Consider the following 26,665-nt stretch of genomic DNA (forward strand, 5'->3'; position numbering starts at 1 on the left):
ATGAGTTTGGGAGAGTGTGTAAAAAACGGCATCTAAAGGTGAATGTAGGGAAGAGTAAAGTGATGGTCTTTGAGAGAGGTGAAGTCAGTGAATGTACAGCGAGGTTGGATGGTGAGGAATTGGAAAATGTGAGTATGTTTAAGTACTTGGGTAGTGTGATGATTAAGGATGGAGGTTTGGAGGGTGAAGTGCTTGAAAGGGTACAATAGGGAAGAAAGGTTGCTGGTTCTTTGAAAGCAGTGATAAGAAACAGGGAAGTGAGCATGGAAGTGAAAAAGTTACTACATGACAGTACAGTATTGTGATACCAACTCTAACATATGGAAGTGAAGCTTGGATGTTGTTGGAAGGACACAAGTCAAGAGTGAGAGCAATGGTAATGAGTTATTTAAGAGAAGCCTGTGGAGTCACATGGAGAGACAGGCTGACGAATGAGGATATAAAGGAGCATTGTGGTGTGGATGTGGATGTGATAAGAAGCATTATGAGGAACACACTGAGGTGGTTTGGCCATGTGGAGAGGATGGAGGGTGAAAGACTGACGAAGAGGGTGTATGTGAGTGAGGTGGAGGGGGGAAGAGGGAGAGGGAGGCCGAGGATGAGATGGAGGGATGGGGTGGAGAGGTATATGAGAGAGGGGGGTGTGAGTTGGGAGCAGGGCAGTGAAATGGCAGGGGACAGGGCGACTTGGAGGCGATTTGTTTGTGGCCACCCCAAATGGGATTGAGGCATCTGGCAATAGATAGATAGATAGATGATATGACCATGGCCAACATACCCCGTCCCTGTCCCCCTACCATCACCCAACATAATGCTGCGGCACCTGGCAGGGAAAGAAAGAAAAGGAAGAACCTAAATTATGCAGATAAACTGGAAATGTGAAACTTATAGACAATGGTGAGACCAAGCGAAGTGTGGGGAAGAAATATAACATCAGTGAATCAGCAGTGTGGGGTATTTATAAGAATCATGATCACATTATAAAACATGCTCATTTTTGGACTATTATATGTTAATATGTGGTACAAAAAGGGTATCTTAGGGGTAAATATTGAGGTCATGGCACCAGTTAGAATTATTTCCTTAAGTTCTTCAATTCAGCCATCACGGATTTGGCTATAGCGCAGCCATAGTGGGACCAATTGGGAGTGATAGCCGAGGGTTGAGTGTACATTTATACCATTTTCTTTCAGTTCAGAGACTATTCATTCTCAAGTCCACCTTACAAGACACACAGGAGTTATGTCAGTTGGTAAGTTCATGTATGTATACAGTGATTTATGGTGCTAAAGTACTGTAGTTGGATATGCGGGTGTTGGGGTCTTTGGCCAGGAGAGTTGAGTGGAATGGCTGGGTGGATTGGAAGCGGAAAGAGGTAGCGGTTGCAGCATACCGGCTTTATCTGCTCTTGGGTGCAGGAAAGCAGAGGCATTGGCCTTTTTTCTTGCCTTCACAGGTTGTGATACCGGGTTATTCTTTGCAAACAAAGGTAAGATGACAGCCTGGAAGGCATGGGAGGTGTTTCCTGACATCACAGCCAGTTTTCATGGTCTGTCCGCCAAACCTATGTCTGTCTCCAGTGAACTCCACAAACTAGAACAGTTCATGGCAGTGGTGTATAACAGGACAATGGACTTGAAATCTGTGAACGATGTGCACAGGTTCTTATTCCTGAAGGGGGCAAGGACAATTGAACACATTCCCCCCACAGCTGATGCTGTTGAGGAACTTGACTAAAGAGCATAGTACCAGGCTGGACATGTTTGGGGCCAAGCTTTAGTTTCCCAACCAGAGCTCCCATCACCATCTGTCTGGGGTTGGCAGAAACTCAACAGTACTTGGCACCCTGTAAGGACAAAGTTGTCTGTTGTCCAGAGCACCTGCTCAGAATTAATCAGTTGCCACTGTAAAACTGTTTGTAAAGGGAACTACAAGTGCTATAAGGCTAACTTGCTGTGTACGTCATTATGTGACTGTGATGGACATTGTTTTATTTTAATATTTGAATTTGATTGAAAAGACATGCAATAGATGTTTGCCATTGTATCAGAGTTATAACGGAAATGGGCTGCAGCAGGTAGCCACCTTGAATTCCAAGATGGCCGACCTTCCACATCGGACAGTGATTCCATTGGATTGCCAGACCCTGAGAACATAGGGTTAATCACTGGAATTATGTTGCTGTCAGTCATGGTATTGGAGTTATTGAAGAAAATAGGGGTTCAAAGGTGACCATCTTGAAATCCAAGATGGCCGACCTTTGCCGGGTCAAAAAAATCATTCCATTCAAGTGCTAAACCCTAAGAACCTGGGGTTAGCCATTGGAATTATGTTTCTATTATATTATTGGAGTTATTGTAGAAAATATGGGTTGAAAGGCAGCCATTTTGAAATCCAAGATGGCAACCACCAGGGGCCCAAGATTCTGGAGGTCCATCTCAAAAAATGATTGTCTGGGTCCAGTCTACACCTGTGCAAAATTTGGTGCTTTCCTGAAAAAGTGAACGATTGTTTGCCTTATCCACTGGACTAGGCAAACCACTAACTCAGAGACGAACGGCCATCCCTTATGGGTTTATAGTTTGGCTCTAGATAGATATAGGGGGCACGGTGGCTCAGTGGTAAGAGTGTCGAACTTGGAACCAGGGGGTCATTAGTTTGTACCACACCCGGTAGCTGATATGCCGGGAGGGGTAGCGCCCTCTTGTTACCTAGCAGGGCTACATGATCTAATAAGGTCTAGCTCGGGGGAACATTTCCCCCTTTCTAGATCGATAGATAGACACACTCCTGTCATTGTTTCTTAACTTTGCATCATCCCTTAACTACCTGGAAGTCATCACTATCATCTAGCTTGGTCTCATCCTTGACCACCCTTGTTTCTAAATTACCTACCATGCCTAACACTTCTGCTGCCACTTTTCCATACCAGCCTCACTTTCCCACTCACATAACCAGTCCTTTACATTAATGACCTCACTCTTTCTTCAAATTTCTCTACTAAGTCTACCTGCTATCTATCTATCTATAGCCCGACGCCCTAATCCCGCAAAGGGTGGCCGCAGACAAAACGCCTCCAAGTCACTCTGTCACCCACCATTTGACTCCCCTCCCCCCAACTAACCCCCCCCTCCCTCATATACCTCTCAACTCCATCCCTCCACCTCATCCTCGGTCTACCCTTCCCTCTCCCTCCCTCCACCTCACCTACATACACCCTCTTAGTCAGTCTTTCATTCTCCATCCTCTCCACATGTCCAAACCACCTCAGTGTATTTCTCCTAATCTTTTCAACCACATCCACATCTACCCCACAACGTTCCTTCACTTCTTCATTCGTCAACCTGTCCCTCCATGTCACTCCACATGCTCCTCTCAAGTAACTCATTTCCACTGCTCTCACTCTTGACTTGTTCCCCTCTTGCAAGGTCCACGCCTCGCTTCCATACGTCAGGGTAGGGATCACAATACCATCATGCAGTGACTTCTTAACTTCCATACTCACCTCCCTATTTCTCATCACTGCTTTCAGTGTGCCAACAACCTTCCTTCCCTGCTGTACCCTTTCACGTACTTCATCCCCCAAAGTTCCATCCTTACTCATCACACTACCCAAGTACTTGAATGCACTCACATTCTCCATATCCTCACCATCCAACCTCACTGCACACTCTGTGACTTCATTCCTCTCAAACACCATAACTTTACTTTTGTTTACATTAACTTTCAGCTTCCTCCTCCTACACACTGTCCCAAATTCATTCACCAAACCTTGCAACTCCCATTCATCTTCACTCAACAATACTGTATCATCAGCAAACAGCAACACCGGAAGCTTCCAAATCTCACCCTCATTCATTAGGGCCACCCCCACATCCACTGCCCTACCTTGTACCTCCTTTACGACCCCATCCATATATATATTAAACAGCCATGGAGACATTACACACCCCTGTTTCAGTTCCACATTGAGATCAAAGAACTCACTCAGCTCACCATCCACTCGCACAGTAGCCCTAGCTCCCTCGTACATACTCTTCACAGCACTCAACAATTTCTCCTCCACTCCATATATTCTTAATATTCTGCCTGCTAAAATGCAAATTAATTTTCTTTAAGGACTAAATACATGCAAAATGAGGGCTCATTAGGCAGTGTATTTAAATTCATAGAGATTCTTGTCTAATGGCAGCTCTTGTTGCAGGTCCACAGCTGAAATTGACTCTGCAAAGCAGACCTAAGCAGTGTGGTCATCAGGGAGCCACCTGAGTAATATATACATGGTAAAGTGTTGACAGATATATAGGCACATGTTGTGTTGTCTCAGTACAGTACTGTACATCCTACATGAGGTGCCTCTTCCAAATATATGTGGCTTATACTGTCTGTTCATAATGTCTTTCATGGTAAGAAGAATGAATCACTGGATGAGTGGTAGGAGGTGATCCAGGATCATTTAGCTGTTGTGATATCCTTTGTATTTACTGCTGTACAACTGCTGCATAGACACTGGATAAGAACTGGTAAAATAAGGAACCCAGTGGTATTTTAGACTGCATTAACAGCTTAAAACTCAGCAGTGAACTATTTAAAAATATGGTTACATAGTACTTACAAGTGCAGAAGCAGTTATTGTTCTGTAATAATGAACTTTGTATCAGCAGTATTGTTCAGTGGAGACTAGTTTATGGCAGGAATTAAGAGAGTTTGGGGGAATCTCATGACAGGGTGATAAAGGAAGAACCAGATGTAAAGATATATAGAGTCTGAGGTGGATGACAAAATAATGGAGGTGGTAAAGGAAGAACCCGGTCTAAAGTTACAGTGTGAAGTGCGTAACAGAATAATGGAGGTGGTAAAGGAAGAAACAGATGTAAATTTAGAATGTGAGGTGGATGACAAAATATTGGAGGTTGTAAAGGAAGAACCAGATGTAAATTTAGAATGTGAGGTGAATGACAAAATACTGGAGGTGGTAAAGGAAGAATCAGATGTAGAGTCAGAGTGTGAGGTGGGTGACAAAATATTCCTCAGTGACAATGAGACTGTCTTGGACACAGTGTCCTCAGCTCAAGTTAAGCAGTTCAGATGTTTAGAGTGTGGTAAAGCATTTCCTTTTAAGAGCCGTCTTATCCGACATGCAGTTATTCATTCAGGAGTGAAGAATTTTAAGTGTGATGAATGTGGTAAACAGTTTACACAGAAGGCTGATCTCACTAAACACCTATTAATTCATTCAGGAGTGAAGAATTTCAAGTGTGATGAATGTGGTAAACGATTTACACAGAAAAGTCAGTTCAACAAACACCTATTAATTCATTCAGGAGTGAAGAATTTCAAGTGTGATGAATGTGGTAAACTATTTGAGAATAAAAGTAATCTCACTCATCACCTATTAATTCACTCAGGAGTGAAGAATTTTAAGTGTGATGAATGTGGTAAACGATTTAGACTGAAGAGTGATTTCAACAGACACCTATTAATTCATTCAGGAGTGAAGAATTTCAAGTGTGATGAATGTGGTAAACAGTTTACACAGAAGGGTAATCTCACTCAACACCTATTAATTCATTCAGGAGTGAAGAATTTAAAGTGTGATGAATGTGGTAAACAGTTTACACAGAAGGGTAATCTTACTCAACACCTATTAATTCATTCAGGAGTGAAGAATTTTAAGTGTAATGAATGTGGTAAACGATTTACACAGAAGAGTGTTTTCAACAAACACCTATTAATTCATTCAGGAGTGAAGAATTTCAAGTGTGATGAATGTGGTAAACAGTTTACACAGAAGATTAATCTCGCTCAACACCTCTTAATTCATTCAGGAGTGAAGAATTTCAAGTGTGATGAATGTGGTAAACAGTTTACATGCAAGACTGGTCTCACTCATCACCTAGGAATTCATTCAGGAGTGAAGAATTTCAAGTGTGATGAATGTGGTAAACAGTTTACACGGAAGCGTAATCTCACTCAACACCTATTAATTCACTCAGGAGTGAAGAATTTTAAGTGTGATGAATGTGGTAAACGATTTACACAGAAAAGTGATTTCAACAAACACCTATTAATTCATACAGGAGTGAAGAATTTCAAGTGTGATGAATGTGGTAAACAGTTTACACAGAAGGGTAATCTTACTCAACACCTCTTAATTCATTCAGGAGTGAAGAATTTCAAGTGTGATGAATGTGGTAAACAGTTTACACAGAAGGGTAATCTCACTCAACACCTATTATTTCATTCAGGAGTGAAGAATTTTAAGTGTGATGAATGTGGTAAACTATTTACACTGAAGGGTGATTTCAACAAACACCTATTAATTCATTCAGGAGTGAAGAATTTCAAGTGTGATGAATGTGGTAAACAGTTTACACAGAAATGTAATCTCACTCAACACCTATTAATTCATTCAGGAGTGAAGAATTTTAAGTGTGATGAATGTGGTAAACTATTTACACTGAAGGGTGATTACAACAAACACCTATTAATTCATTCAGGAGTGAAGAATTTCAAGTGTGATGAATGTGGTAAACAGTTTACACAGAATAGTAATCTCACTCAACACCTATTAATTCATTCAGGAGTGAAGAATTTCAAGTGTGATGAATGTGGTAAACAGTTTACACGGAAGACTGGTCTCACTCGGCACCTAGTAATTCATTCAGGAGTGAAGAATTTCTAAGTGTGATGAATGTGGTAAACTATTTGAGAATAAAAGTAATCTCACTCATCACCTATTAATTCACTCAGCAGTGAAGAATTTCAAGTGTGATGAATGTGGTAAACAGTTTACATGGAATACTGGTCTCACTCAACACCTATTAATTCATTCAGGAGTGAAGAATTTTAAGTGTGATGAATGTGGTAAACTATTTACACAGAAGGGTGATTTCAACAAACACCTATTAACCCGCCCCGTCCCGACCACTTTCTCACCAATGGTACCCCCCAATCCCGACCATTTTTGGACCCAAATTTTTTTTGCTAAAACTTTCACTTTTGGTCAGAAACAATGGTCAGTCACAAAGAAATTGTTCCCTGGGGTCCATAATTGCCCTAAACAGGTATGCCTTGGTCACACCTGGTACCTTGTTCTCTGTAGGTGGTCTGAGCCTCTATAACGTTTTCTATGGTATTATAAGTCTGGGAAACCAATGAAAGTAAGTAGATATGTATTTATTACAAACATAAAAACATGTGATAAAAGAGTAAATTGGATTTTATACAAAAATAGAGCTGAAAGAAGCATTGTACCATCGTGCGAAATGAGCAAAATCGGGCAGACTGGTCACGATGAATCGCTAACATTCGAAAATCATGATACATATCATTTTTTTTACTTACATAATACTTCTACAATAACATTATACCATTTTACATTTTATTGAACTGTTTTTACGTATTCACAGGCCTTTCGATAACATTTAGCGTAATGTTAGCGCTTATTTACGTAGTTGAGTGACCTCGCTGTGACTGTTGTTTCAACTCGTATTGTGTTTTTTCTACTTACATATTACTTTCCTAATAACATTATACACTTTTCAACTTTATAGAACTGTTTTGAGATAATTTCAGGCCTTACGTAAATATTTAGCGTAATAATAGCGCATAATAACACACACGGTGAAGTCGCTATGACTACTATTTCAACTTACAACCTATTTTTGTACTTATATAATAATTCTTCACTAACATTGCGCATGTTTACACTTGATATAATTGATATCACATAATTTCAGACCTTACGATTCAACTGAGTGTCATATTAGCGCTTCCTTACACAGTGAGTGTTATCGCGATATCATTTGTTTCATCTTACACTAGTATTCAACTTACAAATTACCTTACTACTAACATTACAACAAATTCCACTTTATATAATTCCTATCACATACTTACTGACCAGAATGTTCTACTGATCGTAATATTTTCACAGATTTACACAGTGGGTGTACTCGTGACATCAATTATTACAACTTACACTATTTTTCAACTTATACGTTTTATTCATGCTAACATTACACCCGTTTCCACTTTATATTCTTGCTATCACATATTTACTGACCAGAGTATTATACTGAGCGTCATATTTTCGCAGATTTATACAGTGGGTGTAGTTTTCATATCACTTCGTTCAACTTACACTATTTCTCAACTTATACATTACTTTCCTGCAAACATTACACCCGTTTCAAGTTTATATAAGACTTGGCACATACTGACTGGCCTTACCATTATACTGAGCGTCATATCGCCATCCCACACAGTTTCAGTAGTGTAGGAAGTTATGTTACTCTCTGAAACATGGCTGAAGGCACAACGCAACATTGGTGGTGGTTGGGGAGGTGGAGAGTGGCGCCTTTCATCACTCACACTTCTCTTCCCTCTCCCTTTTCCTTTACCCTTTCCCTTCCCTTTCCTTCCTTTCCCCACATCCTGGGGCTGTGTGGAGGGAGCTTGGGAATATTGTATGGCGAAAGACGTGCTGGGGAGTGGCTCCACCTCCTCTCCCCTAGGCCTACGTGCACCACGTGCTCGTGCTGCCTCCCTCACACCACTTCCCTTTCACCCCGCACTCCCACCACACCACTTTCGCCTTCCCCAGACAAAACACTAGGCCATACTTTATTTGCCTTCTCGCCCCACCTTCTGATCCTCGGGGTGAGATTTTTTCCTTCCCCAACCACGAGGCAACATCATGTCCTAAGCCGCTGTCATCGTCATCGTCCTCATCCTCATCCTCATCCTCATCAGAATCTCTAGGGGGTGGAGAGAGGTCCATGCAGGTGTTTTGGGTGCAGGCTGGCCTTCCCTTGCCTTACGATACGTGACATACCGCTTTTTCCGGGCGAAGGGACCTCCTCATCACTGCTTGTTATTTCCTCCTCAGGCTGCACGTAATCTCGATCCACCACATCATCAAGTGGAGAATCACTATCTCCAGTGAAGGCATCCAGGGCGGATTGTATTTCGTCGTCTGAGAGACCTTTACGCGCCATGTCTGACCTGGGTCACTGCTAACAGGTGAGTGACCGAGACAAGGGCGATCGCAGGTCACGCGGGGTCTGGGACGCTGCCCGCCTGGGGGCAGGTAGGGGAGGCTTGGGTACGTGGGCGAATCGAAAATCTCAAGGCGAATTTTGAAAATTGTGGAAATTATGAACCTTGCAATTGCAGGACATTGAAGTACGTCAACGGGATTAGCTGTGACATAACGTGAGGACGTGGAAGTACGTCAATGGGATTGGCAGTGACATAACGTGAGGACGTGGAAGTACGTCGACGGGACGCCGTGGGTTAATTCATTCAGGAGTGAAGAATTTCAAGTGTGATGAATGTGGTAAACAGTTTACATGGAAGACTGGTCTCACTCAACACCTATTAATTCATTCAGGAGTGAAGAATTTCAAGTGTGATGAATGTGGTAAACTATTTGCACATAAAGGTAATCTCACTCATCACCTATTAATTCATTCAGGAGTGAAGAATTTCAAGTGTGATGCATGTGGTAAACGATTTACACAGAAGAGTGATTTCAACAAACACCTATTAATTCATTCAGGAGTGAAGAATTTCAAGTGTGATGAATGTGGTAAACAGTTTGGCCAGAGAAGCAGTCTCACCAAACACCTATTAAATCATTGTGGTGGGAAGAGCTTCTAGTGTGCTGAATGTGGTAAACGGTTGACTCAGTTGATGTCATCTGACACTGTTTAATTCATTAATCTGCCCCGTGCCAGTGCCTTTTTAAAATGGTCTGACGTAATTGTGCGCTCAGTGCCAGTGCTGTTTTAAAGCAGTCTTGATTTTAAAAATTCATTGTGACCGCAATTTTCAAGCTAGGCGCGCAAGAATTGGTGTGCTTGTAGGGCAACCCTTCCTCTATCTGCTCTCAGGTGGCCTGGCCCATACACCCATGCGTTACCGCCTCACGCTCACTCTGCCTCACTCTGCTTGTGTTAGTCACACAGTGCAGTGATGTCTCGCCGTGGTCTCTCTGACGAGGAGATTCAGGACCTCCGTAGGGTTCCCTACACTGGGGAAAGCGATTTGGAGGATGACGACGTGCATGATAAGGACTACATCCAGCCTGAGGAGGAAAGTAGTAGTGATGATGAAATTCCCTCACTTAGAAAATCCAGGTATGTGGGCTGCACTAGGGCAACATGTGGTAGGAGGCCACCTGCATGTTGTTGTCTTGCACGTCACGACAATGAGGAGGAAAGGGAGGAGGAAGGTAGTCCTGTGGTTGAGGGGTGATTGGGGAGGCAAAGGATTTCACCACGTGGGGAGGAAATGTGGAAGATTTGGGAAAGCTCCATTGTTGGAGTAGAGTGACTCATCTTGCCCGCGCTCTCCTTTGCCCCCACGTGACCCAGCTCAGCCCAGCACCTCAGGACAAAGTCTTCCCGCCTTCCCCACACACAGCACCTCACGTGAAACTCTCCCCCCATTCCTCACACTTCCCCATGCTTTCCCACAGCCCGAGGAACATGGAGGTGATGATGATGATGAGGAAATGACGTGGGAGTGGGAGGACGGTAGTGAATTTGTCCCCCACATTCACCCGTTCATCCACGAAAATGAAGCCGGGTGTAGTGTCCCTGAACTTCACCATACCTCCAGTAGGCTTGACTTTTTCTGGAACTACATTCCCGTGGAGTTTGTTTAGAAGATTGCTGCCCTGACCAACGCCTTTGCTGCATTTGAACGTGGGGGAACAACACAGGCACAACACAGCCGATTGTTTGAACCTGACGTGACCCTGGGTGAAATGTATGTGTTCCTAGCACTTGTGCTTTTGATGGGGATATTGAAAAAAAATCAGCTTCCCTTGTATTGGACTGTGGATCCAGTAATGGTGACACCATTTTTTGGCAAGGTGATGGGAAGGAATCATTTTCAGTACATCCTGAGCCACCTTCATTTTTTTACACCCTTGACCCTGCAAACGCAAAGAACACAGACAGGATGAGGAGGATACGTCTGGTTTTTGATCACCTTCGAGAGAAATTCCGTACCTCCTTCTCTCCATACCGAGACCTTGTTATAGACAAGAGTCTAGTGCAATGGAGAGGTAATATTGCTTTTCGTCAGTATATTCCCAGCAAAAGACACAAGTTTGGCTTCAAAATCTTCGTGATGTGCGACTGTAAGACTGGATATGTACAGGACATAGTCCTGTACACAGGTGTTCAGATGGACATCACAGAAGATAGAAGTTTGGGACTCTAAGGGGCTGTGGTAAAAACGATGATTGAGGAATACCTTCATCGTGGGCATGTCTTATACCTCAATAATTGGTACACAAGCCCCCTTCTCGCCAGGTACCTTCACCTGCAGGAAACTGGTCTGTGCGGCACCGTAAAGAAGAACCGTTGGCACATGGTGAAGGTGAGAAGGAAGCTTCAGAAAAAACGAGGTTGTTTTTTACAAATCACATAATATCCTTGCAACAGCCTGTCACCACAACCACGAAGTATTCCTCCTCTCGTCTGTTCATTGGCCTCTTGTACACCGCACAGACAGTGTAGATTACAGGGCAGAAGGGCAGCACCACGTCTGGAAACCAGAACCTGTCCTGGCGTATAATGTGAATATGTGACAGGTGGATCAATCAGATGCCATAATTTCCAGTGTTAACTGTGCCAGGCCCACGATGAAGTGGTATAAAAAATTATTCTTCCATCTCCTCGACATCACCGTCCTCAACGCTCGCTATCTCCGCGCACATACCACTGGCATCCAGGAGACCTTCGAGGGCTATATTCGTGAGCTGGTGCAGGAAATAGTGGGGGAATATGGGGAAGACAGAAGTGCTGCTCGCCACTGCCACACCTCTCCGCCTCACCTCTAGACACTTCCCCAAAATCGTCCCTCCAAGTGGAACACGTCAGAATCCCCAGTGGAGGTGTCACGTATGTGCAAACGGTACTGTAAGGCCACATATTTAGCAGAAGGACTCAAGGTATATGTGTACAGAGTGTGATGTAGGACTGTGCCTATACCCATGCTTCAAGGAGTACCACACTCTTGCTAACTATTGAGAAACAATAGTGTGGTAACGACGAGCGATAAAAAGACACTCAAAAGTGTTGTAAATACGAAAAAAGATGCACAGAAAGTGTTATAAGTACTGCATACAGTGATGATATGTTGTAAATATTTTCTCGTAAGTGTAAGTACTGAACGTTGTGGAACAAAGTTTTACATATGTTCTCGTAAGTGTTAGACCATGTATTCACAGTGAGATGATCAAAAATACTCTGGTAATGTCTGTGTATACTGAAGGCATGTAGAGGTGTGTGGTATGTAGGAGGACTGCTGGGCCTTGATAGCAGGCTGTGAAGCCTATGCCCAGAGTCGGACACATAAAAAAAAAAAAAAAAAAAAAATAATAATAATTTACTGTAAGTGAAAGGGCTGTACATTGTGAAGTCAAGTTATGCATATTTTCTCGTAACTGTAAGAAAATGCATTCATAGTGATACGTATAGTGTTGCATGAGTAAGTGATTCTTTTCCCCCCAAAACACGATTTCCTTATGAAATACAGTAATAAGATTTTTTTTTTTCTTTTGTGGGTGTGAAGTGGACAGAAAATTGTTAAAACCATTTCTATACCTTCCCTGAGTCACGTTGGCGAGAATACCTGAGTTTACCTTGCATAGAAAACGGGTTTTCTCTCACTGCCGCTGGGGATTCCCCGCCTGCTCACACCTGCAGGCAGCTGGACGGACTATGAAAAATGCACTTCCAGCCTCTGGTGAGTTTATTTATGGTCATATTCGTTTTCTTCACATCAAAATCTATCATTTTAGCAACAAAAAAAAAAATTTGGCCGGCAGGGGGTGGCACTGAGGGTTGAAGTGGCGGCACGCAGCCGGTTAAGGGTTGAAGAAATTCAAGTATGATGAATGGGGTAAATAGTTTGAAGTCCTCTCCAGTATCAGTTCAGGAGTTAAAAAATTTGAAATGTGGTGACTGGAAAACTGTTCAGAAAAAATTCTTATTCACTTGGCACGTGACAGTTCCTTCAGGTATGATAACAATTACATGGTTATGATAAATGTGGCAAAGGTTGTAGAAGGAATCAGGCTTTAACCATGTATGGTGCCATTCACTAACAAGTGATGGAGAAGACATGTTTTATCTCTTAGGCTGGATTGCCAGTTTAATAGAAAATGTTTAAAAAGTTGGTTGTAGGAAAAAAAAAAATACATGTGAGTGCTTAGGTCTGAAGTGCCCCTTTAGCTACTGTTGGTACTTGTGGCTGGCCACACCTAATGCAGCGTGTGATACGATCTACTGAGCCAAGACATTATTAACTATGGGTGATAATCAGTGATAGGTGGGGGCACTCACCATCAACTCACTCGATGTAGTGCTGCTGTTGGGTGTCTGCCCTTTCCTTTCCTCCATCCTTCATTTCTTCCATCCTCTTTTCTCTCTTTCCTTCATTCTTTTGTTTTTGATTGGAGATATGAATGGAAAAGAAGGAAATGTGAAGGTGGATGGAGTAGTTGGTGAGTGGGGTGCGCCTGCAGAGATGGATGAGAATGGCAGTGCTTTAGTGGACATTTGTGCCGGGAGGGGGTTGGTGATAGCCAATACCCTCTTCAGGGACAAAATGATCCATAGGTATACGTGGCGAGAGATGAGAAAGGGTTGGTGGTGAATTGAATGAACGGAAGGCAGTGATTGATTATGTGTGTGTGGATGGAAGAATGAGAAGGTGTTTACTGGATGCAAGAGTATATACAGGTCGGGAGTGAACTTTCTGACCACCACTTGGTGGTGGTCAGAATCGAAGTCCAAATGAAATGAAGAAATAGAAGAAAGGAAGGACAGGAGGAAGTAGTGCATACAAGGAGGGTGGAAATCTTACAAGAGGAGGAAGAAAAGGCAGAATTTAAGAGGGAAGTGGAGGAGTGATTGGGTAAATATGGATTGGAGCAGATGGGGGACGTGAAAGGTGTGTGCAAGATATTCACAGAAGAAATCTGTGCAGCATGTGAGGTGGTATGTGGGGTGAAGAGAAGGCAAAAAAGGGTGCAGAAAACAGCATGGTGGAATGAAGAGGTGAGAGAGACTGTGGCACAAAAGAAGAAAGCATGTAGTGTGTGGATGAGAAATGGGTGTGGAAGAAGTTGAGAGACGGAAGAGAGAGTTATATGTAGAGAGGAAAAGAGAAGTAAAAAGATTAGTAAGAAAGAGTAAGAAGAGAGTGGATGAAGAATTTTGAAGGAATTTGAGTGTAAGGTGGATGTAACGTACAGTAAGACAATTTTCTGGACAGAGGTAAAGAGAGTTAGACAGGGTGGCAAAGAAGTTAGTTGGGGAGTGAAAGATGAAAGTGGTAGATTACTAGTGGAGAAGGGAGAAAAAGTGAGCAGATGGAGAGAACACTTTGAGGAGTTGTTGAACATAGAGAATCAAAGTAATGCAAATATAAGTGACTGGGGAATGGCTGGGAGAAGGAGGGATGTGAGAAGAGAGGAAGAAATCAGTAGGATGAAAGTTGTGGAAGCAATGAAGAAAGTTAAAATGGGGAAAGCCCCAGGAATTGATAGAATGTGTGGTGAAATGCTGAAGCATGGGGAAGAGATAGTAGTAAAATGGATGTGGAAGATGTGCAGATTGGCCTGGGAGTAAGGTAGAGTCATGGAGGATTAGAAGTCAGCTATAATTATTCCTCTGTACAATGGAAAAGGGGAAAAATAAGTGTGTGGTAATCATTGGGGCATTTGTCTTCTTACTGTAATACGAAAAGTATATGGTAAGACTTACTGACAGAGTTAGGAATATAACAGAGGAATTAGTTGGAGAACGGGAGGCTTTAGGAAGGGAAGAGGTTGTGTAGATCAGATATTCATTCTTAAATCTTTAGTGTAAAAGTTTCTAGAGAAGGGAAAGAAGTTGTATGCGGCCTTCATGGATTTCAAGAAAGCATATGAGAGGGTGGATAGACAAGGATTGTTGAAAGCGTTAATACTATATGGAGTAGATGGGAAGTTGTTGAATGCCATGAATATGTATGAGGGTGCTAAGGCTGCAGTGCATGTGGATAGTGAACTGAGTGAATTTTTCTATTTGAAGGTTGAATTGAAACAGGGATGTGTCATGTTTCCATGGTTGTTCAATCTGCATATGGACAGGGTTATAAAAGAGATACAAGGTAGGGTAGTGGATGTTGGAGTAGCCCTGGTGAGAGAGTGCAGTGTTTGGAAACACGCTGTACTGTTGTTTGCAAATGATACTGTATTGTTAAGTGAAGACGAAGGGGAGCTGCAAGGCTTGGTGAGTGAGTTTGGGAGAGTGTGTAGCAAACGGAATCTGAAGGTGAATGTAGGGAAGAGTAAAGTGATGGTCTTTGAGAGAGGTGAAGTCAGTGAATGTACAGCGAGGTTGGATGGTGAGGAATTGGAAAATGTGAGTACGTTTAAGTACTTAGGTAGTGTGAGGAGTAAGGATGGAGGTTTGGAGGGTGAAGTGCTTGAAAGGGTACAGCAGGGAAGAAAGGTTGCTGATTCTTTGAAAGCAGTGATAAGAAACAGGGAAGTGAGCATGCAAGTGAAAAAGTTACTACATGACAGTATTGTGATACCAACTCTAACGCATGGAAGTGAAACTTGGACGTTATTGGAAGGACACAAGTCAAGAGTGAGAGCAGTGGAAATGAGTTATTTAAGAGGAGCCTATGGAGTCACATGGAGAGACAGGCTGACGAATGAGGATATAAAGGAGCGTTGTGGTGTGAATGTGGATGTGATAGGAAGTGTTATGAGGAACACACTGAGGTGGTTTGGCCATGTGGAGAGGATGGGGGGTGAGAGACTGACGAAGAGAGTGTATGTGAGTGAGATGGAGGGGGAAGAGGGAGGGGTAGGCCGAGGATGAGATGGAGGGATAGGGTGGAGAGGTATATGAGTGAGGGGTGTGTGAGTTGGGAGCAGGGGAGTGAAATGGCGGGGGACAGGGCGACATGGAGGTGTTCGTGGCCACCCCAAATGGGATTGAAGCGTCTGGGAATAGATGGATAGATAGTGCATTTGTCCAGAGACACAGAGCAGCAATCATATCCTTCCCCATAAATAACTGAAAACAGTCAAGGATACTCATAGGATGGCTTTGATGATGTAGAATAATACTTGGATATACATCAGGAAAATCAGTGTCATATGTAAGGAGAGGGTTATGTCTGGTGTCAGAAAAAGGGTCAGAAAGAAGTGTAAAGTGTGTGGCAGTGCTGGCAACTGCACTGGTGGGGCGGGCGGGGGGGCTACATGACTCGTCACTGGCCGCAGACAACGTCTCAATACTCTCATCATCACTACTCTCAGTTTCAACTTCACTAACATTGTCTGGGTCAAATTCAGTATCATCACTTTCCACTGAATCATCAGAGAACTCAAAATCACTCATTGACCCACCGTCATATTCATCCTCACTATCAGACAGTGGTAACTGCTCCATAACTGCGTAATGAATCACACAGTATTCTCCCTCACGCAATGCAAGTGGTACTGAATTTGAGGGAAGCCAGTGACTGATATATATAGTCCTGGGAGGCATGTGTTGCCAAATATATGGGATGTTAATTTGGTAAATATAAATGAAATATTATGATTGGTGTGTAGAAATTGCATCACAGAATTGGCAGTACATGAGTGGTCAAAGTTCATAACATTTCACTGACGTATGGATCACACCACCAGGGGCTGGAGCTCTTTGTTTACAAACACAGACACAACTGCCACCACGTGGATGCACATAACCCATAAACCGAGTCCCTGGGAGCCCTGTACACACACAGGTTATAACTATCATATGCGTGTCATGGGGGGCACACTGTAGGGCATGTGCGCATGAAATTGTGACACACACGTGACACAACACATTTCCGGTAATGATGGGGTTAATGTACAGTGATTTTTCTTTACCCACACTTTACCTGTAAACACTGAACAGCAAGTGTACAGTAATGTATAGGCAGTGTACAGTATAGTGCAGGATTTTGGTGGTTATCAATAATTATCTGTGCCAGGGGTGGAATGCATTTTTTTTTTTAATGTTTATTGTACATGCAACTTTTCTGTACTGTTTGCTTTGTTATTCTCTGATATGTAGTATTTACCCTAATGTAACAGGTAATGTACAGTGTGAGTTCCCGTTACCCACATTTTCCTTATAAATACTGAATGACAAATGAACATAGATTTATCCAAGGCCTACTTGCAGTCTTTCATTGCAGTGTAATTACTCCCAGAAAGATTAGAATAAACATAATTTATCTAAAGCCTATTTCAGTCTTTATTTGGAGTGCAATTACTCCCAGAATTGTAAGAATAAACACATCAGTTAGTAAATAGAGCATTTATTGAGAAAAAGAACCATTTAGACCTACCAGTATGTTATTGTGTATGAGTATACAGCCAAACAATGCTGTATATTTAACAATCTTTGTTCGGTAAAAGCCACAATGCCTTGGAAATTACTAAACAGCACGGTGTTGGGCTATAACATCAAGGGTTTGGTACCATTTTCAGTAGTTAGTTATATCAAGGGTGCACTGTATTAGGAGAGGGCTGTTCACTGTGATAGTTGTACAGCAGTACAGGGCATTCATTTAGTACACAATAAACTGGGCAGCAAGGTGCACTATATCCTGCACAACATCTGTACACAAAAATATTGTACATGTATGTACAGTACCCTTGCATCCAACACGGTAATATTTTCATGCACAGGTCCCGTGTTGGACCAAAAACGTGTTGGACAAACAACAGAGCTTATGGGGAAAAATGAATTATGTCAGCAACCCTAGGAAAAGTCACCCTAAATACGTACCATATACCTTTACATATATTGGTACTACTGTAATTATAATAAATGGTGTTGTACTATGAATGATAACTTACCTTTTAGGATAGTGTTGGTGGGTTTGCTGGGAATGGAAGGTGGTATCCGAGGCTGTAGGTAGTCCTACTGGGTCCCCCGGAGGATGGCTGCTGGCATCACTAGCGGGTAATGGCTGCTGCTCCTCCTCAACCTTCCTCATAAATCCTGTGAAATCACACTCAGAATCACTGTCCTAATCCTCATGCATGGAAGATCCTGCTTCTGCCTGTCTTAGCACTCCGTAAGCCTGCACTGCTGCCAGGATTTTGTCTTGGTTTTTTATTATGGTCCTCATGCTGGCATCATTCACGTCGTAGGCCTTGGCGATGTCTACTTTCCTCTCCCTTTTCTTTCTTCCTCTCAATGATTTCTAGCTTGGTGGCCTGAGGGAGATGCCGCCACTTCTTGGGGTTCTCAGAAGGCTTCCTAGGCATCGTGAGCAGGATAAAATGCAGTAGCAAGGGCGGAAAATGCAGCGAGAAAAAGCACCTTCCAATGCAAATTATGCGACTGAGTGGCACTGTGGCGTGAGAAATTTAAACAAAACATCATGCGAGAGCAGAAGCATTTTTGATTGGGTGACATCACGATCACGTCACGATAGCGGGTGGGGGAGGCAACTTGATCAGAAGTTTTGATTGGCTGTCAGCATCACAGGAACATCCAGTATGACCGTGTTGGACCGGGGGTGATCTTGCTAGAGGCGAACTCTTCGGATTTTGCCCACTTCTCGGAGCTCTGTGCGTGTTATGCTAATGCACCCATGTTACAGTAATTAAATTGTATTAAATCGTACTAATTTTTGCTCTCAGTGCTGGACAAACACGTGTTGGACGTGAGGGTACTGTACTGTTGGTCTTGCAACTTACCTTTTTTATAATACATTTTATTATGGGATAATTGTGTTTAACCACGTCGCGTCCCGGAGACGTGAATTCACGTCCTCACATGATGTGCACTCATATCTCGGAGACGTAAATTAACACGGCAACATTGCAAGGTCCCTAATTTTGCACAATTTTAAATTTTCGTGAGTGATTTCACGAGTGATTTTTGGCACGTATACACGGGACACCTTCCTCTATTCCTCTACAAGATGCCAAGCAGGGACAATGCCTTACACCGCATAACCTCTCCTCTCCCCCTGCATGCCATTGTCTCGGCAATTCACCTATTCCTGTTACAGTGGTGACCTGGCCAATAAAGACATTCAGGGCCAGAGTGATTCCTCAATCGATGACAATGTGGAGGACAAAGTTTACATAGCATTAGAGGAAGAAACAGTCAGAAATGATGATCAGGTAATGTGGTAAAAAAAGGTCATGAATGGTGATGAGTTAGTGAGTGAAACAATGCATATAATGCCTATGTTACTGTTTGAAAACCTCTTGTACTACATATAAATTCGTACCAAGTAATTAAATAAATACTGTTTATGAGTGGATAAAATAGTTACCCTCCCATAGAACTCGTTTTCTTTGGTGCCAGCCTGTTAGAAAACCCAGTCAGGTAAGGAGGAACTCGTACCTGGATCGAGTATTTTAAACCTCAGGTGAGCGATTTCTGTCAAGTGGGGTTGGTGGAGGATTAGTGCCCCCTCCCTGTAAAACAATTAACTCTAAGCCATTGGCCACCCCGTCTGGGATACATGGCGTCTGGCAATGAATGAATGAATGAATGTGAGCGATTTCTCTGTGAATTTTCGATGTTTCTCACCAAAAGCGGATGTTTGAGCCAAAAAAAAAAAAAAAGGTCCAAAAATGTTGTGACTGGGGCCTACCACTGCCCAGGAAACATTGGGATGGGGCGGGATATGGCTAGTGCACCACCTTGTAGTGAGAGTGTGCTTTAAGTGTTTTTAATTTACTGGGGCAGGTCTAATGGAACACAATTTTTACAGTGCTTTTGATTCAAGATTTTCCTTTATATTTGTCTTATAGGGGGGAGGCACTTTAACTGCAAGGTAGAGCACTGGCTGGGTGCTTAAATCACTAATGTCAAGCATGTCATGAAAAATATAAGGCAAAAATCAAGTAAGATATGTCACCCTTGATAGCATTAGTACATGATATGTTTGCAGTGCACATTTTTCACCAACACAGTGTATTTTTTCACCCAAATTACCATGCACTAGGAGATGTCCAGCGTAATAGGAACAGCTTTACATACAAATAAATGCATATTATGAAGGCATGTAATCAGAGGGTATGATGGAACTAGGCAGCAAGGCAAGATATGATAAAGTTTTAATGGTTGTGAAAGAAAAAGATGCGGGAATGTGTTGAAAGTATATTAATTCATTCATTCATCATACAGTCCAGTGTTGCCCCATGAGAGGGCTAGGCAAGTTGGTCCTGGCATTTAAGATGTGAATGACCAGCCTCTTTCATCCCTGAATGTAATTATGTGAGCAATAAACTCCAACCATCCTGTGGATATAAACCTGCACTGGCTCAGTCTGATTGGAGTGCCTTAATTACCCATTAAACCACCAGGCGCTATAATTTGGTTATATGTTACCACCCAGTATAGTAAATGGTTTCCTGGTGTTCAGGAAACCATTTTGCTTGTCACTTAGTGTAGGGTCACCCAGTGGACAGAAGGAAGAGGAATGGAAAGTATAACTACTGTATGTTGTTTTTGGGGTAGGATGTGATAATCATTTATGATGGCTGTATGACACCAATTGGTGGGAGGTGGGGGCCCTTACCATCCACTGACTCGATGTAGTGCTGGTTTGGATGTCTGCCCTTTCCTCTCTTCCTTCCTTTCTCTTCTGTCTTTCTTTCCTTCATTCATTCCTCTTCCTTCTGCCTGTGGTGACTTTACACTTCCTCTTCTGATTTTCTTACCTTCATTCTTTCCTCCTTTTCCTGCCTATGGGTGACTTTACACTGAGTGACAAGCCAAATAGTTTCCTGTACACCAGGAAACCATTTACTATGCTGGGTGGTAACCATATAACCAAATTATGGCACCTGGTGGTTTAGTGGGTAATTAAGGCACTCCAGTCGTGATTGAGCCAGTGAAGGTTTATATCCAATGGGTGGTTGGGGATTATTGCTCATGTAATGCCACTCTAGGGATGAGTGAGGCTGGTCACTCTTATCTTCAATGTCAGAACCAACTTGCCTAGCCCAGGGTTCCTACGCATCCTCATGGGGCAACATAGGATTGGATGATGGATGGATGGATGATGCCACCAATAGGTTTTCAGAGTGTGATTTACTATGACACAAGATGTGCTGTTCCTATATTATGATGGGACAGTCATTCACAATGGGATGGCATCACAAACAAGGATTCAGATTGTGATTTAAAAGACAGTGTCCATGTTAGGACAGGACAGTCCTTCACAATGGCTTGGTGTTAACTAATTATGCCCAGTCAAGAGGCTACATGCAGGGGTAGATTAATCACTAGGCTGAATAACTCACAGCCAAGGCCCCCACCACTGAAAACAAGGAATAAAAAAAAATCAAATAAATTGATATATAAATGATAACATTACAGTGACAGGCATCACACAAGACCTCATGATGGGGGCTGCTTCCCTGGGTAGGAGCCCCACTATCTGGTTTAGCCTACAACTGGTGGTCTCGCTACAGCCCCCAGAAAGTTAATGTGACCCTGATTACTTGGGCCTTATTCAAGGAGAGGATGTTAGTCCTCAGGACAGGGTCAAGCCATCCCACCCCATCCTGGAGTGGGATGGGTCGACCATCAGTGTCCTGGGATGGTACCAATGTGACTGCTCTCAACAGGGTAAAAGAATTCCTGGTAAAAGGATGGGCTACTAATCTGAAGACTGGGAATGGTGACCCAAGATTAGGGCTGACCCAAACAAAGGTGGTAAGGGTCACTGCTGTAAAGATCTGGGAGGAATGCCAAAAGCTGTTAGTCCATCACAGGGCAGAAGCAATGTTCCTGCATCCATATCTACCCAAGGACACCCCTGAGGTGTTCACAGGCGAGGAGATTGAGGGAAGTTTAGAAAACCATCTTAGGGTAGCAGTGGCCAAGCATGGCAAAAATGAGACCGTAGTATCTATCGTGTGGTTAAGCCACGAGACAATGTTATCCACCCCATGTTTAAACCATTCAGGTCTCCAGGCCACAATCATGGCTGGATCAGTATGGGTCTCCTGGCCACAATCATGGCTGTATCAGTACGGGTCTCCTGGCCACGATCGTGGCTGTATCAGTATGGGTCTCATGGCCATGATCATGGCTGTATCAGTACGGGTCTCATGGCCACGATTGTGGCTGTATCAGTATGGGTGTCATGGCCACGATTGTGGCTGTATCAGTATGGGTCTCAAGGCCACGATTGTGTCTGTATCAGTACGGGTCTCATGGCCATGATTGTGGCTGTATCAGTATGGGTCTCAAGGCCACGATTGTGGCTGTATCAGTATGGGTCTCATGGCCACGATTGTGGCTGTATCAGTATGGGTCTCATGGCCACGATCGTGGCTGTATCAGTATGGGTCTCATGGCCACGATTGTGGCTGTATCAGTATGGGTCTCATGGCCACGATTGTGGCTGTATCAGTATGGGTCTCATGGCCACGATTGTGGCTTGCCTATTTGCCTGCAACTCAAAAACTGTGGCTGGTGAATGTTATCAGTAGTTCTCTCAATATTTTTCATTTCTGGGTATTACACAATCCAGTTGTGAAGAAATAAACACAGACTTATGATTTTAGGTTAGTAGGAGTGTTTCTCTGTCATTTTGTATACAGAAATGCACTGGCTTGAGACACCACACACCACTTGCTGTGCAGCTTCCCATGGTTATTGTGGCTCTTGTATGCTAAGTAAAGCCCTAATATTTTGTGGACAGATGAGTATTAGTTCCTTATGCATGAATATTGTGTGTGTTTCTAAATTTACAAACCTTGATTTTTGGTCAAAAATGTGGTTTCTCAGGCTGGACCTATTTGTGGCCAGAAAGAGTTAAGCCACATGATGGTGCTATCCAGCCTGTGGTTAAGCCACATCATGGTGCTGTGGTTAAGCCACATCATGGTGCTATCCAGCCTGTGGTTAAGCCACATCATGGTGCTATCCAGCCTGTGGTTAAGCACATAATGGTGCTATCTAGCCTGTGGTTAAGCCACATGATGGTGCTATCCAGCCTGAGGTTAATCCACATGATTGTGCTATCCAGACTGAGGTTTAGCCACATGATGGTGCTAACCAGCCTGTGGTTAAGCCTCATGATTGTGCTTATCCAGCCTGTGGTTAAGCCATATGATGGTGCTATCCAGCCTGTGGTTAAACCACATGATGGTGCTGTGGTTAAGCCACATGATGGTGCTGTGGTTAAGCCACATAATGGTGCTATCCAGCCTGTGGTTAAGTACATAATGGTGCTATCCATCCTGTGGTTAAACCACATGATGGTGCTGTGGTTAAGCCACATGATGGTGCTATCCAGCCTGTGGTTAAGCCACATGATGGTGCTATCCAGCCTGTGGTTAAGCCACATGATGGTGCTATCCAGCCTGTGGTTAAGCCACATGATGGTGCTATCCAGCCTGTGGTTAAGCCATGGTCACATGGATATATATATTCAGTTAATAACAGAGAAGCAATAACAAGAGCATTGAATTTCGAAAAGGTGATCACATGCGTAGTCCTGTGCACACAAGGAAAAAAAAAAGGCAAATATTTCCAGGTGAGTGCAAGACAACTACTGGTGGTTTTCTCTGTTGAGTTTTACTCAATGCAGGCATCAGTGTGAAAAAAAAAAGAAGTGATGAACAACCAGGATGCTGCGAATCTGGCGATGTTCATGATAAAAGAAGTGGAATATGAGTAGAAAATATTTGTGGATATGTAAGTAGCTTGCCAGAAAGAGAAGTGAGAGCATTTGTTATAAATTGGTCAGAGAACTAAGTTTGGATGAGCCAGAAACCATGAGGCTGTGGATATGACTTGGTAAAACCAAACAGCTTCATGTGTTGTCTTGTTTCTCGTATTATTGACAAGTAGGATACCAAAGTGGGGAAGTCTGTGTCAGTGAGTGGGCAGCAGGCTAGGATGTAAGCAGTAGCTGGTGAAACCAACATCCAGTGTATATTCCTGCATGCTTTTCAAATTATTTGTGTATTTCATCTATAATAATATTATATTATGTGATGATACAGCACAAAAATTAGCATTACAATTTGTGTAATGAACAGGACACCAGCAAACTAGAGCATTTGACTGTAGTTAAGGCCTCTTCTGTCTGTACTCATTGATAGATAATGGAGCAGATCTTGATCTGGTTCGGATTTGAATCCAGGTTTTGCTCCTCTAGTTTATGATAAAAGAACAATAGCTGGTTGTAAGGCTGATTTTACCTGTGATGGTTTTCCATGGCTCTGCATGGCCCTGCTTACCATGTATAGTGATGATGATAAATTAAATTGCACTACCAATATTTCTGCTGTGTACAGTTTTAAGATATGAGGTAAATGCCATATATAGTATGTATGCCTGGGTGGAAGCTCAGAGGGGTAATCATCAAGGAGACACAAAATCATCTTGTTTTGCCCCCTCCCCTTCTCCTTGTATTACACTATTTTTTTTTTCTTTTTTCCATGAGTGCATTTTTAAGATTCAGTGGAGGCCATCTTGTGCGCGAGACAGATGGACACTGTCTAATACTATTTTGGCACAAATTTTCCCTCATCAGTAGTGATTTGCCCAAACCCAGCGCAGTGATTGTAACATACCCTCGTCAACTGTGGCCTGCCCATACCCTACCTAACCTAAATTTTTGTGACCTAACCTAATTTATCCAGGCCTGGCCTATTTTAATCTAACCTTGACCATAACTTACCTAATTTTGCCTAATGCTACCTAACCTAACCCTGATCATACCTAATCTAATTTTTGCCAGTCCTACCTAACCTAGCCTATATTAATCTAACCCTGACCACACCTAACCTAATTTTGCCTAATGCTACCTAATCTAACCTATTATAACCTAACCTTAACTGAACCATACAGCATTTATCTTGTCCTAACAGTTTTCTGTAATCTAACCTTAATAATCCTAACATCCTGGTTTTGGCATGTATCAAATTGTGATGCCATTCTAATGCGGCACAGAAGGCTGGTCCATTTGTACCCCTGTTGTGTCAGTGGGATTAGCTTAGTGGTTTATATGTGCAGGTGTGAGGAACCCTCCAGAAGTCAAGCATTATGCTGTAGGATTAAGTTGATGGTTTATATCTGGAGATGAGGAACATTCTAGAAATTAAGTGTTATGCCATAGGATTAGGCCGAAGTTTTATGTCTGGAATTGTGAGGAACATTTAGAAAATGGACATGTCTTACCTTGGGAATTTGTTTTTGTCGTGACTGTTATTGTGTATTATAGATTTAAGTGGATTATTATGTGATACAATGTGAGTTCCCTCCCAGGCTCTAGAATATGTGTTGTTTTAGAGATAGAGTCAGTTTGGGGGGGGGGTATAATGTAAAGCCTCCTAGTTTGGTTTGTGTGGCGGCCAACAGAGAGCAGTTCAGGGTGATGAGTAGTCAGTCAGACAATGAGTGTTAATCAGTGAAAGACAGAGTAGCCAGTATATGAACAGATAATGATTGAGTATTAGGGAGTAATGATGAAGGTAGCATGAGAGAGAGAAAAGCCACAGTATTTAGCCAGTATACCTCACCTAAGCCAGGAAGGAATAAAACCCAAAAATGTTTAGTGGCTTTTGATCATGTCCGGTTTGTGTACTCATTGTTCTAAATATATCAACAAACTCTGCAGTGCAACACATTGGCGTCAGGAGTGACATATGTTTTGAGAGAGAGCATGGACAGGTTGCCAAAACAGTGGATATATCTCTGGCAAATATACTTGCAGTGTTAGCAGCACAGAAAGAACAAAAGAAATACTCTGCAGTGTTAGCAGCACAGCATGAAGAAAAGAAACATATACTAGCGGTGTTGAGAGAACATCATGAAGAACAAAGACCTTCAACCCTGTTACACACGTCCTGACTTTATCCTCCACTATACAGGACACCTCTTGCCTCACCTCTCTTACCTGGCCGCTTATTCTCTCTACCTTACTGTTTGCCACCTCTTGTTGCTTCAGTTTCATCTCCTCACACAGCTGGTGAAGGTGCTGTCTGCCCACTCATCTCCTCACACAGCTGGTGAAGGTGCTGTCTGCCCACTCATCTCCTCACACAGCTGGTGAAGGTGCTGTCTGCCCACTCATCTCCTCACACAGCTGGTGAAGGTGCCATGTCTGCCCACTCATCTCACACAGCTGGTGAAGGTGCTACCCGTCTGCCCACTCATCTCCTCACACAGGTGGTGAACAAGGTGCTGTCTGCCCACTCATCTCCCTCACACAGCTGGTGAAGGTCCTGTCTGCCCACTCATCTCCTCACACAGCTGGTGAAGGTGCTGTCTGCCCTCTCTCATCTCCTCACACAGGTGGTGAAGGTCCTGTCTGCCCACTCCACCGGTTCCTTCTACTTCTGCATAGTGTTCTGCTGGAGCTTCTTTCTGTTCTTTCTTGATATTTCTTTTGTTCTTGATAAATTTCTTTGTTCTAGATATTTACTGTGTTCTTGCTGTGCTTCTAGATATTTAGTGTGTTCTTGCTGTGCTTCTAGATAGTTATACTGTGTTCTTGCTGTAAGCCAGATACTAGTGTCTTTGCTGTGGTTCTAGATATTTAGTGTGTTCTTGCTGTGCTTCTAGATATTTAGTGTGTTCTTGCTGTGCTTCTAGATATTTAGTGT

General features: G+C 42.9%; 1 protein-coding gene across 1 annotated transcript in view; it reads left to right on the top strand.

Annotated features, from left to right (window-relative positions):
• Positions 1 to 26,665, top strand: part of LOC145410734 (uncharacterized) — a 26,902-nt gene continuing 237 nt past the window's right edge. Inside the window, exons 1-6 of the mRNA XM_080280840.1 lie at positions 1 to 18; positions 5,195 to 6,655; positions 9,409 to 9,511; positions 9,900 to 9,961; positions 11,347 to 11,397; positions 21,558 to 21,944. Coding sequence (XP_080136966.1) covers positions 1 to 18; positions 5,195 to 6,655; positions 9,409 to 9,511; positions 9,900 to 9,961; positions 11,347 to 11,397; positions 21,558 to 21,944 — 2,082 coding nt within the window. The remainder of the gene's footprint in view (positions 19 to 5,194; positions 6,656 to 9,408; positions 9,512 to 9,899; positions 9,962 to 11,346; positions 11,398 to 21,557; positions 21,945 to 26,665) is intronic.

The sequence above is a fragment of the Coenobita brevimanus genome, chromosome 86 (genome assembly GCF_032717465.1).
Source record: "Coenobita brevimanus isolate Jiangsu-jjx chromosome 86, ASM3271746v2, whole genome shotgun sequence".
Lineage (NCBI taxonomy): Eukaryota > Metazoa > Arthropoda > Malacostraca > Decapoda > Coenobitidae > Coenobita > Coenobita brevimanus.